This window comes from Kryptolebias marmoratus, linkage group LG10 (assembly GCF_001649575.2).
Source record: "Kryptolebias marmoratus isolate JLee-2015 linkage group LG10, ASM164957v2, whole genome shotgun sequence".
NCBI classification, from domain to species: Eukaryota; Metazoa; Chordata; class Actinopteri; order Cyprinodontiformes; family Rivulidae; genus Kryptolebias; species Kryptolebias marmoratus.
Window position 1 is genome coordinate 9643642 of NC_051439.1, and position 18437 is coordinate 9662078.

At 41.2% G+C, this 18437-nt stretch overlaps 1 protein-coding gene across 7 annotated transcripts in view; it reads right to left on the reverse strand.

Moving 5' to 3' along the window:
* Positions 1-17924, reverse strand: part of meis2a (Meis homeobox 2a) — a 77968-nt gene extending 60044 nt beyond the window's left edge. For 2 of the 7 annotated variants that reach the window (XM_017414749.3, XM_037977772.1), the window contains exons 1-7: positions 17059-17924; positions 16439-16665; positions 14852-14993; positions 14589-14639; positions 14183-14233; positions 13550-13699; positions 6152-6266 (exon numbers count right to left, since the gene is read on the reverse strand). In XM_017414749.3, coding sequence (XP_017270238.1) covers positions 6152-6266; positions 13550-13699; positions 14183-14233; positions 14589-14639; positions 14852-14993; positions 16439-16665; positions 17059-17070 — 748 coding nt within the window. In that variant the 5' untranslated portion in view covers positions 17071-17924. Of the gene's footprint in view, positions 1-6151; positions 6267-13549; positions 13700-14182; positions 14234-14588; positions 14640-14851; positions 14994-16438; positions 16666-16791; positions 16942-17058 lie in introns of those variants that run through there. The other 5 variants (XM_017414781.3, XM_017414788.3, XM_037977773.1 and 2 more) reach the window with 5 other exon arrangements.
* Positions 17925-18437: the final 513 nt, after the last annotated feature.

Genomic DNA, 18437 nt, shown 5'->3' on the forward strand with positions numbered 1-18437 from the left:
CCCCCCCCCCCCCCCCCCCCATTCACCTTTTCCTTAATGGTGCAAAACAGACATTCTCCTCAGCTGCTGTCAGAATAATTTGGCTAATTTTTTCCCCATGTTTTCCGAACTCTAGTTTGCACATTAAGCTGACCCAGTTAACGTTCCTTTCCTGCTGTGTAAAACCCAGTTTCAGGTTCAGCCAGGTTGGGCTCGGCAGGTCAAGGCAAGGACCTGTTCATGATTATGGGCCAGTGGAACCAGGCACCATCTAGTGCTCATGCAAAAAGGAAAAGGGGAAGGACAGAAGGAATGGAAAGAAAATGATATGAAAAGGAAAGCTTGAGTTGCAGTCTGGATGAAAGGGTGAGAGGGACAAAGATGTAGCAGGAAGGCAGCAGTCCTCAAACTTTACAGTGCCCTTTCTTTGATTGTTTTTATACTGTTTAAGAAGAAAGACAGAGACCGAAAGAAAGGAAGAGAGAGCGGAACGGAGGAAGGAAAGAGGAAGCCAAGGGAGCTGATCATTCTCTTTAATCACATTTTGGATGAGGGCCAGGTAGTCTGCAGTACTGAGGGCGAGACAGAAAGGGGTGAGAAGGGACAGAAGTGTGAAGGAAGAGAAAAGAGAAGCGAGAGATGGAGGAATAAAGGGAACAAATGGAAGAAAGAAGGTAAAAAAAGACTTAAGAAGAAATGAAGAGAGGAGGATGAGCTGGAGAGCAGAGGCCCTTGAAACAGCTTGAAGTGCAGCAGTGCTTAAGCTAGTGTGCACATATGCCCACACATAGCATGTCTACGTGTATGTGTATGTGTGTGTGTGTGCAGGCAAGAGCGACAGCCGTTCCCGTAAATGCCCACAAATGCTGAATCTAGCAAGAATCTGGTGTGAGAGCACAGCCAAAGAGAGAGAGAGAGATCCATTTTAAAACTATGTGCATTAACTATACTTTTCCCCATAGATTAAGCACTCCACATGAATAATTTAGCCTCTTTTATGCTAATGGGATCATGAAAGTATCCCCTCCGTGCCGTGTTTTCTTCCCCCTTCACGGCAACTCTTCTCAGCTTTCAACAATGGCCCTGCCCCTTCCCAACAAACCATCAGACAGACTTATTGCACTCTTTTTACAGCAGACACCTGACTTGCATGAGGCTAATGTGTAGCAACAAGGCTAAATTTGCACACAGTGGCTTTTTAGGAAACATTGTAGACAGTTTATCTTGAACTTGGCTTTTGTCCGGAACTTTTTACTTACTGTTACTGAGTGAGATAACTTATAAAATTTGATGCACATCACAGATTCATGGCTGTTTAAATGTTTATGTGGCCTCAGTTGCTGTTAAACTAGCTGAAGTGCACTTCTTCTCATACACTTTATGATTTCTTCAATACAGTTCTGAGTTTTCTTTCAGCATTGCTCCTAAAATGGATACATGCTTTGTTTTGTGTGTTTTTATTTTAATTTTTTTTCTGTTTTGGCTTTAACTCAGATTCTGCCATCACCTGCTGACATACATTTGTGCATATACATTGCCAAGAGATACACACCCTTGTTGCTTCAGTATTGTGTTATGGTGGGGGCACTGTGTAAAAATTATCAGTACTCCAACAGCTGGGAGGGAGAACCATGAAACAGCAGGGCTTGGGTCTGCTTTATTGTTTATCTGTTGTTTATGGTCGAGTGTTCAGCTTTAATTGCTACACTAAATTAAACTCTAACAGGCACTTAAAGGCAGCCGGTAACGCATGCACACACATACACACACTCATACACACAAACTATATATTTTATATACAGAGACACACCTCACTGATCACTCCAGAGCTGGAGCATAAACTACTAAAATGCAACAAGGCTTCCATCTTGTGTTTAGCAGAGATTGTGGTGTTTTTTTCCACTGTTTATTCCTTTTTTCTCTCTACTATAATTTTTATGGGACCTTGAAGTCCAAAGCATTGATGTTAAAAAACAAAATGAAGTCAAAAGGTCCAAAAATGCAGTATTCAACAGGCCTTGTTCATGCTGAGACACCAGGAGTCGTGTCCCCACCAGGAATGACCCTCTCCAGAGACCTCAACCACAAAGACCTTGCTGAGTGGGGCCCCTAGCCAGGGCCAAAGGGGGGTGGGGGGATGTTCACCACACTCCCCACATATACACACACGCAAATGTACCACAACACCATCAAGCGCAGCACGCTCCCTTGGAGCTGAACACTCAAGCACTCCCTCTCTTCCCTCCCTTTCTCTCCATCTCTGCCTCTCTCCGTCTCTCTGGGGAGTCTGTCTATCCGCAAAGCATGGGGATTGTTCAATTGCTGAGAAAATGTACAAAATGCTTTCTCCTCTCTTCTGTTGAGCCATTTCCATCTACAGTAGATTCTGAGAACTGTACAGAAATCCCCCCTTTGCTGAGCACTCAAGATGTCATTGTGGATTTGGTCTTCATGCATAACTAATAATTACAAGTGTGGGACTGGAGCAGAGACATGCCCCCCTCACAGACTAAAATATGCATATGCATTGATGCTGTATTAGGGATTTACAGTTCGTTATTAAACACATTTGATTTTATTGTGTTTCCTGTGAAGAAAATTTCCTCATACTGCTGCATCACACGTTGGCAGCCTAACATTTTACAGACACCTGCTTGGAAATGAGTGCTGTCTTGAGGCATGCACATTCATCAAGTTTAACTCCCTGCAACTGATGTCTCTGATGTTTCTAGATAAGCTTGGAAGAGCTCCAAAGAACTGTTAATCAAAATGACGTGCACGCAGAGCCAGGGAAGTTATTGTGCGTTACCTTTTAAACCATCTCTTTTAACCACTGATATTTATTTGTCTTGCCAGACGTCACTCTAAAAGTCAGTCAATGAGAGGGCAGTACACTGTAAGCTCTGATTCATATTTAGTTTGTGTGAGAGAAATTGTGAGAAAGGAAATAAAAACTGATTAGATCAGCGTGTTTTTATGGAAAAGAATTTCTGGAAATATACATACTTAACCTTGGTTTACTTCTTAAAAAGATATATTGCACAACAACAGAATAATATATATTTGCACACCTAAAAATTCTGTAGAAAATGGATCTAGCCAGTGTTGAAAAAGCCTCAGTATTCCGAGCAGAAGTGAACTGCATTTTTTTTAAATTCAACACACAGTTGCTTCTGGATCAGTTCTTAAGGCAAATGTTTTTCAAGCCACAGCCACACATAAAACACACCTTTCAAGTTGGTAGATGGCAGAAAAAAAAGTAGATGTTTTTCTTGGCAGCTGGAACCAAAAAGCACTGAAAGTCTTACACTCTTTCACTTTCTCCTCCTCCCTCACTGTTGCCTATCCATTCTTTCTTCCACAACTGATCCACGATGTCACCCCTTTTAACAGGGGCCAAGCTGTTAAAGACCCCATTACTGAAGTGAAGCGCACATTTCACATTTCCTCGGTGGACTCGGCAGCGCAGACTACAAATTTTATGTTGAAATGTATTGAGATAGGAGGCGAGTTCATGCATGGAGTGGAAGAGGAGGGGAAGGCTGGAGAGGGAAGGCTCTGTCAGAATGGAAGGGCCAGAGTCGAGAGTCAGCGAGCGCTTCAAGCGTTAACGTAATTGCAAGAATGTGAAAAATGAGGTGGCGGGGCTCCCGAGTGAAGCGAAAGGTCAGAGCATGCCTCACACAAAACAACTGGCTAGAGGACGGCCTCATTAGACCATTAAATCAGTTGCCCTTGGTCTCTTTCTCTTTCTCTCTCATTCTCTCTCTTTTTTGGCTCTGGCTACTTTTTCACCTTCTCTACTCTTTAACCTCTGCACTGAAATGGCTTTTCCTTCACCCAGTTTTAAATTTTTACTCATGTTCTAAACTGCTTACTTGGTTGGTTTTTGTCATAAAACATTATGAGCTTGAGCTTGTTGCATTTAGCAAGACTTAGTTTATGTGGGACGAGCGGACGATGCTGTACCGTAACTGTCTTTGGCTTGCATTGATCCACTGTTACTGGATACGGTGGGGAAAGGAGTCGATAAGTGCTCTGTGGATTACAGGTCACTTGTACTTATGTGTGTAAGATAATCAATAGGCAGTGCATTTCTTTTCTCTCAGCCTTCCCCCCTCCACCCCCTTTTGGCTGCTCTTCATCTCCATTTGTAACTTGTAAGGAGGAGAGCAAAAACTCTTCTTTTGCATTGTCTCACAACTTGCTAAAATGTTTTATTTCTTTTACCTTTTCATTTATTTAAATTAATTCCAAAGATTTTTGCTCATTTCTAATAGTTTGCATTGATCAAAAGTTTCCCCATTCAGTATATTTTCTACGTAGAGTAAACCCAATGTTGGTTCTTGTACAGATCCAACAACGCATTTTGTGTAACTTCAAAAGTGAGAAGTATCAGATGTTTGAGGTATGTTCAAAGAGATAGTTAAGGCTTTTTGAAGTCTAGTTATTTGGAAAGAGTAAGAACAATAATATCTTATCTGCTGTAGATGGCTCTTTGAGCTGTCTCAGTTTGGATTAATAAAGTTTAATTCTGACCAGATTGATGAGCTAACCTCTAGTCCAAGTAGGGCCAAGACCAAAATGGATTGTTGTCATCTGAAAATACCTACAATCTCAAAAAATTCATAGCAGTTCATGCAAACAATATTTTATAAACCTTTATACTACCATCAGTTTTGTATTCCAGGTTTTTTTCTGGCAGAAATATTACAACATTCCTGCTGGAAGTGCCTCAGGCTGCACTAGAAGTGCTATAGCCTCTGCTATTTGCACTCACAAAACATAAAAACATAAAAATGTAAATAACCATGTAATACAACATTTATGGTGATGTAAAAGTTTATACAGTAGCATTAGCATGAATTGCTATGAAATTCTTGAGATTGGAGGTGGGGTTTTTTTCTTTTTGGCCCCATTAGCTCAAAGGTCCAGTCAAAATTAAACTCCAAACTAAATCTGTATAAAGAGCTATCTACAACAGGTTAGATATTATTTGTTCATAACCTTCCTACAAAGCTCCATTTAAAAAGATATGAACTATCAGTTTAATAGTCACCCCATCTTATGCCTATTCAGTTGGACAGACACTTAATCAAGCCTTAGTTATCCTCTTTCCAACTGGCCAGACATCAGAGTGTGATCCAACTACTCCTGACACAGCCAACCACAGAGGCCTTCTGTGGCCCTCAATCTGTGGTCAGTAATGGTTCAAAAGCTGCAACTGTTGTTTCTGTCTGGACATGAGAAGATGATTTAAACACCACACAGGACATAGTCCATCAATACATTTGATCGTTCATTGGCAAAACAATATCTTTTACGGATTAGAAAGTCTTCTCTCCTGGAAAGAGCCGGTTAGATATGTGGTCTGTGTGTGTCGAGAATAAGAGGAAATCTTATCAAAGTAAAAACTGGACATTTTCAGAGGGCACACACGTTTAGAGAAAGAGACAAAAGTGCACACACTGCTGCCACAAGAATAAGATTTTTGGTGCATTCATAACAAGGCAACAATAGAAACAGAGACCTCAGGTATCAAGCAGCAGTTGCGTATTTTAGGTAATATGCAAGAGTGATTAGTGCCATATCTAAACTTACCAAAAAGCATTTGGTTTTTTTTATATAACTTACATGTCAAAACTGATACATGCCATGGCAAAAACACAAGAAAGACAGCTGTGGCACTTGCTATCTAATAAATTCAAATGCTCTTGTTTTGAAATGCATTATGAGTGTTTGGCAGGTTGACTGCAAGATAACATGAGACTCAATGAGACTTAATTATGGGCTGTTGTGTGGGCAAAGTTAATAAGGTTTAAATTCAAGTCAGAACTGGCAGAAATACACTATTAATCACCAGCTTTTGTTTGCGCTCTAAATAGCAACATTTAGGAACGCTTTTTACGGGCTTGGTATATTATGTTTTGCTTGTGTTTGTGTTATAGAGGATAAGTGTGTTCATTTTTAGGTGTGACTGTGTCAGTATGGATCCCAGTCAAAAAATGGGATAATCCAAAAGGTAAAAGGAATGTCTAGGACTGAAGAAATATTTAGTTGCTGTATTTTTTACAGCAACTCTTTTTGGATTATTATGTCCCATGTGGACATATGTGTGTCTTAAGAGCTTGTGTAAACATGGACTCGCATGTCCATTTTGGTGCTGGCTCACCTTGTTCGCTGCTGTTGTCGCCGCTCTGTGAAGCGTGTCCCCCGCTGGAGGGCCCCGGTGTGCCGGCTGAGTGTGTGGAAGTGGCGTCATCGTGGTCTCTCCAGGAAGCTGGGTTCTGAGGTTTAAGAACAGAGAAAGCAAGCGTGGGATCCATCCAGCCATCCGTGCATCCAACGGCGTTCCCCGTCCAAGCCGCAAACAAGGAGATCAGAGACATGGAAGGAAAAGGAGGACAAAAAAAAAGAGAAAGAAAGAGAAAGAGAGAAATTTCACATGAGTTTGCTGGAAACATTAAGAGTGATATCTGTAAGCCTTTACAGGCACTGTGAGGGGTACTTGGCCTGCTTACATTATCCTGGCAATGCAAAGAGCCTCAGAAAATCAGAGAAGCTATGAAAATCATAAATAAATAGACAGAAAATGATGTTCTAATGTGGCTGGCTATAAGTCAAAACACTGTAATCAAAGTGCTTCATTACAGCGTGAGAGCAGAACACAGCACCGTTAATGTGGCAGTTGATTTTGAGAGCTGCGGGTACAGCACTTGTGAGTAATCATCTAAACACATATGGCAGAGCCCAGTGGAGTTCATTTATACCATAACCAATCGAGACTTCCGTGTCAAGTGAGAAATATAGAGGTAAAAAGTCCAAACACACCACAGCTGCCATTAATCATTACTGCTGTCAGAAATGAAAATAAGATATGACAGTGATTCTCCTGCTAATCTGCCAAAAATGTGCACACGCCCACACGGAGATACACACACACCCACAGAGGTTTGCAGAAATACTCACATACTAATGACATAACAAAGCAAGAAGTATGAACTTCACTTTTGTAAACACAAAGGCACTCTGGAAGAACTTAAATCTCTGCATGCTAACTTAAAGGCATGTCTGTAAACAAATACACAGCTTTTAAGGCAATTTTTTTTTCTCTCTCTTGCCCTTCCTTCTAACTTTTTTTCTTATTTTTCCTCGCTTTCCTGGTCATTCCCACTGCCCTGTCAGTGCACACGGGAAAACAGGATTTTCTATTGTACAGGAAAGGCTTTATCAGTGCCACATGAAGGCAGGCTAGAGGTGGAATTTCCTCTGCCATTCAGGCAATAGCGGGACAGACCGATCACGTCATTTACTACCCATACCCGCACAGGCTCAATCAATTACACACACAGAGTGGCCACAGCCTCATAGCTCACGCAACCCATGCAAGTCTTTCCCAATTTAGCATGTCACCTGAGCATGATGACAAAATGTTGGCAAACGTGGGCCCAAAGCAGCCCCTTGAGCAGAACTCAAGCCAAACAAACACAGGCCTACACCAAGGCTTCCCACAAACCTCAACCCACTTCTCATTTCCCGCTATGTTTTTTTCTTCTTCCTCAAACACACATAAACACAAATACTTGTATACAAAATTAGAAGGAAAATGTACACAAAGAACTTTCATAATAATTGACCGTTTTTACCATTTTGTCCAACTTGATTTGGTAAAAAGAAAATGTAAAAATCTCTCATCTACCACAGAGAAACCTGCCTGCCTGCTTTGGTCCCCCAGTCAGAGTGAGCTGTACTGGAGAAGGACAGACAGGATAGAGCCTGGAGACTAATGGAGGTTTGCAGGGAAATCGAGGCTATAAGACAAGCCGCTGCCGAGCTCCCTCTGGGAACGCAGTCCTGATGTGCTGCTGCTTGTTCTGCTGCAAAGGCGAGTCAACTGCTACGCCTGTGAACGAGGCCCTTTTATCTGCTAAGTTTTTCGGGAAGGCGGGCTGTTTTCTCAAACAGCTTGGAGCTGAAAACAGCAGACAGAAACACATAAGACTCTTCAGACTCCGGGCTCCACTCGAGGCCTACTCAGCGTCAGCTGTTTGCCGGATGGCAATCAGATGAAGAGCTCAGAGAATTACTCAGAAGAGGGGTAAGGAGACAGCCCGAACAATAGCCCATGCTTTGGTTATAACCCTCCACTGTGAGCTGATAGAAACGTGTCCCTGCTCTGAAAGGGACGGATGATTGTGTTGTGTTCACTCACTGATCAACACATGGGAGCTGGGTCTGTTGTTAAAGTAATTTTCTGTTCCTCTCAACACACTGTAAGTTAAGTAAAATTGCTAATGTGGGAAAAGCCCATTAATTCTCTTGTCCTTGTCAAATGCGAAAGGAACGAAGACAAAGAGGTAAAATCCTACACTCCCTGAATGTGTTATGTATTTAGGCAGAGCTCGGCTGTGTACTCTTAGAAAGAGCTGCTGTTGTTCTAAAGAGAGGAAAATGACTGAGTTCTGCTTTCTCACAATATGGCAAGACAAAGGACAGACCTGACAAACTATGTTCGCTGCTCTCACACACGCTTACTCACTTATTCTGCCTCACCAGCTTTGGCCACAGCATGGTTTTAATGCAACAGTGGAATCGATAGGACTTAATTTAGCTATCATTGCAGAGTAATGTGTCATTTTTAATGGTGCTGGCACTAAATTAAATTCAAAGACACCTCAGCTAATGGTGTAAAAGGAAATGATATTTTTGCTGTGATTTGCTGCCCTGTGGATTTAATGTGCCTGGATGCTGAGATATAGATAGAGATTTGCTCACTTGGCTCTTAGAGAGCAAAAAGAGGACTGCAGCACTTTATATGATCTAATATTAATAATTATAATAATAAAACAGAGAATGCTAGGATCAAGGCACACGCTCCTTTTTTTAATACCTGTAAGTCACCGCCTGTTCATAAACTTGTCAGCAAAAACAAGACCACAAATATCACAACAACAGCGTTTTAACTTTGCACGCTACACAAGACGACAAAAGCAACAGCCTCTCCGCTCCATGAATAATTTAGAGGGCCTCTCTGAGCTATGGCGTGTGCATCATCAGACACCATGCAACACAAACACACACAACCATTTTGTCACAACCCCCATGGGTCTGATAAAGTTCAAACAAGTAGTAAATAAAAGGAAGGGAGATCATGTCACAAAAAATTGTCTTCTTCAAACCTACACAAGGAGTACTTAAAGAAAAATAAAGGAAGAAGCAAATGCCTTCAGCCCATGTGACTATTCCCTGAAGCTGGGCATAATTAGGAGTCAAACATGGTTCACTCCATGCTCTTCACTAATTGTGTTAAAGAGCAGTGTTACCAGGAGGAGGAGGAGGAGGATGCTAGCAAGCAAACACACATATATGTGCAGGCAGAAACGCACACACAAATGTACACAATAGGACGAAATAGCAAGTAAGATACAAAAGAAGCGCGGTCTCTAGGGACAGCCTTTTGCTGGGCTTAGCAACTGGCGGCTGATAATACAAGTTGTAATTAATATAAAAGCAGGAGACAATATGGGAAAGAGAGGCTTGTAGTGCAGCCAGGCCTCAGGAGAGCGGCAGAATGCTGCTGTCTCTTTTGCTCCTGTCCCCTGTTTCTCATTTACAAACACCTGCCTGGCACAATTTCACTTTCCTCACTGCACTCTGCCTACATCCCTAGGAATTTCAAATAAAATTGATTTAGCAGCATCATTGAATTTCACTCAAATTCCCCAGGAACCTGGAGCGAAAGGGGGAGAAATCTGTCTGTGTAGTAGGAGCTTAAGGTAGGTTGAGAATGACTAACCTTGTGTGTGTGTGTGTGTGTGCACATGTTGTAAAACTAGGGTAAGGAGCAGTCATACAGGTCCTGTGCTGAACATACACAGAACAGCTGACACACCAGAAACACACAAGATTGTAAATCATGAGGAAAGCTGACATTTCATGACACATCTTACCGCTTGACATAGAGTAAAAAAAAAACACGCTGCTCACGCATTTTTTTAAATTTTGAGTTAAGATTGTAATTATAAGCAGCTACTTCAGGAAAGTGTAGGAGTATTTACTGCTCCCTCAATTATACAGAATATAGAGAGGTTTCATTCAGCAGCTAATAAATCACCCCAGTGTGTTTTAACAGACAGAAGGGATAAACTGATGCCTGAAAACTTTCTTTGAGGCGTCACAGTTAAGGAGCCATGTTATATTCACAAATATATATCCAGAAAGTTTCTTTTTTGCTTTTTTTATGTGAATGCTATTGTGATTCATGGATTTGGCTCACACAAAAATGACATTTCCAAAGAAATTAAAAGGCATATAAATGTCAATATAAAACTGACAGCTCATTATGGGTTGTTCTGCTTTCCTTTATTTCTTGTAACTAATAAAACATGGGTCTATTAAATTAGTATGTTAATTTATGCCACTTCTATCATTGACTGCATTCCTTTTATTTTCCTCCAAGAGAAACATTCAAGTTTCTCACAGTCCCAAAGAAATGGTTCATCGCAGTCATTCGCAGAGTATAAGTGGAGTGTGGGAGATGCAACAAGTGAGTGTGGCTTCTCATCAGGCATTGTAGCAAAGAGCCCTCTGACCTCTAATCAGTTAGAAAAGCCCATCATCACAAAACAAATAAACGGCCTAATGCAGTTTTCAGTGCTAATTTCGACCCAAAGAGTACAAAACTTAGTCCATGGATCAGTCGGCCAACTCGGCCAGTGATGTACAGAAATCAGACAGGATGCTACTGAGCACCGTTTTGCACTGCACAGGTTTAGGATGAACTATCCCATTTGCATTGTAACATTATATCGAGCACAGCACTGCAAACACACACCACAAAATAAGATCTAAACAGAACAGGGTTTGTTTCCCTTTCTCCCCTCGACTGCCATGCACTGCCGAGATAAGCTACACCACAACTATGGGAACAAGTAAAACTCCCTGAGGAAAGCTCGCCAAAATAAAGCACTGGGGGACTGTACAGCATGCAGAATTTCTAACTGTAAAAATATTCATTCATTTCAGTCGCGACAATATAATGCACATAAAGGAAGTGGGAAAAGCCTTATGCTAATGCGCGAGATTGACTGAAGAAGCAGCACGATGGCAGAAGAACACACAAAGACTAATTCATTAGAACAGATAATACTCAGACACCGTTAATTGTATTTGTCTCCCTAATTGGATGTAGCACAGAAAGAAAAAGAAAGAGAAATTTTATTCATTAATTAACAGACAAGAAAGCAAACGGTTGACAAGCTATTTAAAACTACACAGCTCCGTGTTTTTTTTTCTTTATCACTTTTTTTGTGTAATCCAGCATCATTTTTTTCTTCCATTTAAATTGGATAGAGTTGATGTAAGGAGGGGCAATGAGTTGGGAAGCCTTGGGTGGGCTCACATGGCTGAGATAGTCACCGCCAGCACGTAAGGGAAATCAACAGTGTCAGCAAGGCCTCATCCTGTTCTCACTATACCATAATCCAATCATCTCCACAGACAGTGCTGCATTCAAGTGTAAATAAAACTGCGCTTATTAAGGCTCTAACGTCAGGTATGAGGAGGGGAGAGGAGGAGGCAGAAAAGGAAGGAGACATGCAGGAAAACAAGCTCTACGGGCCCCCTCCTCCTTTTCAGTGAAGAGCCTCATCATCTCCAGAAAAACCAACTTTCTCCAAATGAGATGTAGCCTGGGGCTATATATTAAAAATGCATATCAAAGCAAAGGAAAATGGACGTGAGAGAGTCTAACTAAATAAATTAGCATATCTAACTATCAAGCTGCCTTCCTCTTCTCAATGAGACAAGGACAGAGATGAATAATAAAACAGAGCCAAAGACAAGTGAATAAATAAAAGAGATGAAAAAAAAACATCCAGCAGAAAAGTTGAAATGTATATTTTTGAAATGTAGCTGAACTCTTTCTAATTACGGAAATTATGACCTCAACAGCTTCATTTTCTGCAAATATAAAGTTCAAGAAGTGCACATGCTCTTGCTCGGTGTAATGTAAAATATTTATCTTTACAATAAGAGAGTTATATTTCTACACTGCACTGTCATTCTTAAAGATAATCACACAGCCCATACAGAAAAATATAAAGAGATAAAAAGATAACCTAGCAACACAAAAGTAAAATAGGTCACTCCAAGACAAAAATCCTTCCATGCAACCTGCTTTGTTTATTATTTGCTTTATTTGGCGCCTTTAATTTTCTAATGATCAAAATATTTCTGACACGTGCAGCCCCTGACAGAGAGCTGGTGTGTGCAACATCGGAAATTGGCTTGAGCATCAACCATCTGCCATGAAACTAAACAGGCCAGTTTATCTAATCTCTCCAGTATAAACAACAGCATGCCTCATTTCTGCACTCGTGTTTGGGAGGACCGCGGCGTCTGAAAAACCCCAACATCTTCAGTCCAAAGCTGAAGAAAGTTCACCTGGAGCTGCGCGCTGCGTGCTTCTCCGCTCCTCTCAGGGCTATGGCCAGACCCAACAGATGCAGCAGAGACTTTGCATAACACTTAAATCTGCTTTAATGCCTAATAGGCTTGGCCTTGTGTTGCACAGATATTAACCAGTCACTTTGTTGCACCCGTTTTATTATTTTTTTTTATTTTATTTTTCTCCGACCAAAAAGTTGACCCATTGCAAAATCTGCTATGCAGAGGAAGACTCTGTGTTTATAACGCGGGATATGCAGCGATCCAAACTGCAGTATCGATCTTCACATTTAAAGCTACTGTACTTCAGGTGCATATAATTGAATTCAGCCTTACTGCAGCCTCCGGCCATAAAACGCGCGGGGGCCACGAGGAGAAAGCAACTGCAGGAGCAAAGAAACCACACGGCAATCAATACGGAACAATTAAACACATTAACATCAACAGCAGAAGGGGAAAAAAGGGGGCCTCCAGACGGACCATCATATGCCTGTCTTGTGAAGTTGACATTGATGGTAAGCCTTCAGTAAGGTAACCACTTTCTCCACCTCTGCAGCAAAAATCCACAGCTTTACGCACGGGGCCGTATCCAGCTCCCACAGCTCCAAATATAAAAGCTCCCTTTTTTTCTTCTTTTTTTAAATATTGACCTAAAGCTAAAGCTTACACCGCTGATTCCCCTGCTTTAACGTTAAAACCTGCGTAACAGATAATTGCCTCACCCCCTCCATTTTTTTTCCTTTTTACTATACGAGACAGCGTTTTACGCACGCACACATCCAGACCCCAAAACCTCCGAGCGCACAAGCGAGCATCATGCACACATGACTGCTCCTAATCAAAGGACTAAAACAATAACTCCGTCCATTGGATCACATGTAGCTTTTGACCTCAGAGCATCGATCGGGCAGATTTTCCTTGCAGAACAGAGCATGCTTTATTTACTGGCGGCGCACCGGGGTCACACACTCAACAGAAGCTTTGGACACATCAAACACTGCGATTATTTCAGAAAACACCTAATCAGTTACGTGTATTTAAAAAATATGAGCCAAACGATTTATTTCCTCTGAATCAGCAGCAGCTTTCATATGTTATGGGCGCAATAAAGGGTGTTACTCACGTGATCTGCGAGGTTAGTCGACGATCCCGAAAGTTCTTCGTGATCTGACTTTGAGCTGCCATCCCGCTCATCGATTACTAGATCTATTGGCATTTTTCCTTTCAAACAGCTGATGTACCGGTGGCAAAAGTTGTCGCAGAGCTCATGCACCTAAAACAGGAAGAACAAAAAAAAGGAAACTAAACACCTTTTTTTTTTCCAGGATGGGGAAACGCTTCAGCCAGTCCAAGAATAACTCCAATTAAGGGGGTGGGGGGCATTATCGGCGGGCGAGGAAACAATAGTGAAATTGTTGCAGTGCTTATTATTCTCCTGAGACCTGAGCAACAAGTTGAAAAAATAAACAGCGCGCCGTAGAAGCTGGGGGAGATAATGAGAAACCAAATCTGTGGATCGATAACAGTGTGGGCAAAAGAGACTCTGACATATTTTATCAATAGTTCCTTCAGCTGCGCCGATAATTGGCTGAATAAAACATCTTATTGCGTAAAATCTAAAAACTTTTCTTCCGGTTTCTTCTCAGATGTCTAATAACTGAGTATTGATGCAGGTTTGATCAGCTCATATTAAGCTTTGGCTGATTCCCGAGCCACAAGGTAAACAAACCGTAATCTAGTTATTTATTAAACGTACCTTTTCTAATTCCAAGAGATGAAACCGTAATACTTGTATGGCTTGTATCATCTAAAAGAAAGAGGAAAAATATATTTAATTATGAGGAAAGTGACATGAATATCTTTCTTTATGTCTGTTTATTTTAATTGCCATAAAACACCAAACAGAAATATATTTTCAGCTTTAAAATAATAACAATATTTTTTTAAAAGAGTCGCATCTGTGAAGCAATTCCACAGCTGCGTCTCAGATAAGAAAACTGAACAATGACAACAAAGACAAAAAAACGGTGGCACAGCTTGACTTCAGCACGGATCAGAGATCTGCGTCTAAGTGTAAATCATTTTTAAATCACCCAGATTTACTCCAGTGTGCCGGCGGAGAGCTTGCCGCACATTATTTACAAAAATAAAAGAGGACTTACCAAATTGTCCAACTCTGGATTTGATGAAAATAAAGGCTTTTCTGCTCGGACCTAAAATAACACATCAAACATCAGAGTTAGTTTTTTTTAATAAATTACAGGAATGTGTGTCAATTTCAGAAATTAAACTTGTGTGTTGGTGAACACACACACACACTACAGCAAGTATTTTACTGAATCAAAAGGTTAAATGTGCGTCATGACGCAGCCATAACATCCAGTATATGTATATATATTTTATTTTCTTAAGTTTCAAAATTGACCTGTTTGGCAAAAACTGCGATGTCCTCATTAAAGGAGTCTGAGGAGCAGACGTCGCCGCCTGCTACGCCGGGCTCCCTCGGAGTGCACGTCGCCAACTCGCACTTCTCAAAAACCAGTGCGAGCAGTGGGAATAAAGGGTGACTGCAAGAGGGGGGAAACACAGCCTGAGTGCGAGCAGCTCCACGGGCTCCACTGCAAAAAATGTCCCGTCGACCCCAAATACCCTGCCCGCTCCTTCACTCTCCCTTCTTTACATTGCAACTAAAAACACAAATAAATTCCATCTTTTTTATTTTTTCCATTTTAATGCTTCCCTGTTAAGTCCACACGCTTCTCATGGAGCAACTGGAAGCATTAGTTGAGCAAAAACACACACAGCTGAAGCAGCTGTTTTAAGATAAATGTGTTTATTATCAAATTGAAGGCAAACGCAGCTCCTTGTTTGGAATATTTTTGCTCCAAGTTTGAGAACATTGAGCGTTTTCGGCTGTTAACCAGCGGGTCGGAGGTGACATTTCTTGCAGTGCAAAAACAAAACATCAGGAGTTCACAAACGTCAGGGGATTGTTTTTTAAATTATATATAAGGGCATTATTAATAATAATTTTAGTGTTCAACACAAACCGAGACACTAAAGAGTCTAATATTTAATTCTAAGAAGGCCTGCAACTTTAACCTATAGATAAAAATAATAAATAAAAATAAATATATAATATATAAATATATAAATATATAAAAAATATATATATATATATATATATATATATATATATATATATATATATATATATATATATATATATATGTTTTGAGATTTAAATTATAATTTTACAAAATAAACCCAATGATCACCTAATAAAAGTGCCGCCAGCCTTTTTTATTTCTCGTGTTTTGATTTGTAGCAGTAAACTCGTCCCCATATAAAAACGTGAGCAAAGCAGATGAGGTGGATTTACTCCACACTGCAGCCCTGGCTATGTCTCTGTGGATTATAGCACTCTGGGAGCAAAACGCTGCGAGCACTTTATAAAGTTTACGCTCAGTAGAAAGGGACGGACGTTTTATTTTACAGTTTGGAGACAATTTTTTTTTTTTTAAAAAGGTGTAGACACACTGTAACTCAGTCTCTGTGTGTGTGTGTGTGAGAGAGAGACAGAATGTGTGTGTTACTACATATAATTCGTGACAACATTTCCAAACATATTTAAATTAATAGAGCGCTTTTACTATGAATAAATAATTGAAGGAAGTTTGTGTTCTATTTGTTTTCCGGCTAAAATAGGGTTTATTCTAAAATAGTTTGCGCGACCTGTGCGTATTATTTTCCAAGCTTCAGGCTCGTGCTCTTTACGTTGACGACGCCTCTGTACAATGAGGGTAATATTACACATCAACAAAACTCCCCTGACCGACAATGGAGCTCCAAATTAAAGCTGCACAAAAACGCTGTTTAAATGGAGCGGTGTAAGGAGATTGGAGGGGGGACTCCAAACAAAAAAAGTTGCAGGGGGAAAAAAAAAGTCAAAAGCTGGAAAGTTAGGGGAGAAAAAAATGTTTCAGGGGATTTCTTCCTGCAAAAGCCTTACCCGTAAATTTGATCTTTATCCCGTTTTAAAACGTCGTTGACAGCGGAGCCCATGCTGGTGGGCATGACGTTCGGGTGGGGTGCGTGGGCTCCGTAGTGCTGGCTGGCGTGCAGCGGCGGTCCGTGGTTCAGGTGGTGGACCTGGGGAAGCGGCCGGGGAGCGTGCGGGTCCCCGTACATGGACGCCGGGACTCCGTCCATCCCGCCATAATGGGCCAGCTCATCGTACTGGGAATAAAAAATAAAGATAAGAAAGAAAAGTGAGCGCACTTTCTGGCTTTCGAACAAAAATAAATAAATGAATACAAAAAGTTGCACGAAAACGCATTCTGTGTACTCTAACTCTTAGATTACCAGGAACATTCTAACTCAAGATGCCTCCTTCTGCACACAGAGTTTGGTGGAAAAGAGCCCAAACAGTTTGGAGCCTCCAGTGAAACTGCTCCACGACTGGCGTGGAGACGCAGAGGCTGTCACTCCAACTGAGGAGTGAGAGCGCTGCGAGAAAAATGTCAAATATGGTGGCTTTGATAGGAATACTTTGTAATTTTGCCAGCAACCCCCGACAAAAAGAGCTGGGTTTGAACAGGTAAAGGAGATTGGAGAGAAAAAAAAACCTACCCGTTGCGCCATCAGGCTGCGCTCCAATAAACTCCCGAATCTGTCCGTATATTTAATATCCCAGTCCCAGCTAAGAAAGTGATTTAGTGGCAGGATTCCTCTTTCAGAACAACTTTGCGAATTGTCCTATTCGCCAGTGTGGTTGAGCTGAAACCGTAGCATGGGTGAAAGTTTTGCAATTTGTCTTGTTTTCCTCTTCTTGAAAAGAAAAAAAGAAAAAAAAGAAAAAAAAATTGCGCCAAAGTGAAGGTTACAATCGGCCCATCAACAACCTGCATGTAACTAAACTGTCGTGTCTCATGGCTTTTTGCCACTCCAGCTGTCAATCAAAGCCAGAGGTTGTCAAGGTAATGAATGAATGACGGTTGGTGATGATGTTCAAGAGAAGGACGAATCTTTTTTAGTCCGTTTTCATCCCGCAAGTCCGCGTCTCCTTTAATGCCTCCAGATCGCAATCTTGTTTTATTATCACTGTAAAAAAAAAAAAAGAAGAACAAGAACAAGAAGGAGGAAAAAAAGGTGTAGAAATTAACAGAGTGCGATTCGGATCTCTCCTTTCTTTCTTTCCCCCCGTAGGTATTTCGTCTATCTGGCGAGACTGAGATGAGTGAGTGTCAGCGAGTGTTGGCAGGTTGGCTGCTAGCTTGCTTATAGAAACAGAGTCAGTTCGCAGCGCTGAGCGGTGGGCGAATGAAATGACGGATCCCGGAAGTAGTGGTGGCCATAGCCAGTCCTACAGCAGCTCCGAGAGAAGAGAGAGGAGAGACCAAATCTTGTGATATGCACAGGCACAGGGACGGCTTCAACTCCACACTGGGGGTAAAAAAGCTAAAGCAACACAACTCCCACCCAGTTCCTTTTTTTTTCTCGTCGCCCCCCTCCTCCTTTCTCCTCTCTCCGCCGAGAAGAGTCCTGGAGAAAAAGCAGAAGAGGTTGAATGAGAGCGGATATTTATCCTGGAGCTGTTTCGACTTGTATAAAAACACAACACCGACTAATCTGAAAGCTTTTTTTAAAAATATGAAAAGAAGCAAAGACGTGAAAAGTTCACTTAAAAGCGAAATTACGCAACGTTTACGCACGGATATTTAGTGTTACCAAAGTGTAAAACCTTGTAAAATATATGAGATTTCATCCAAGCAAGCGACCTGAAGTGCAGCTAGATTCACACAGATATTATATGAATGTTGAGGTTGAACTCGTGACGCTTACTTGTTATCTGTTTGGTGGTTATAAACCGGCGTGCATACTTAATATCCCCCGTAATACCTCCTAATCTCTCACCTAATTATTGCTCTGGTCTTTTTAGCAAATTAAACGGCACGCAGCACCCCTCTAAGCCCAGAATGAACTTTTCCAAGAGGAAGAAAAAAAAGCTT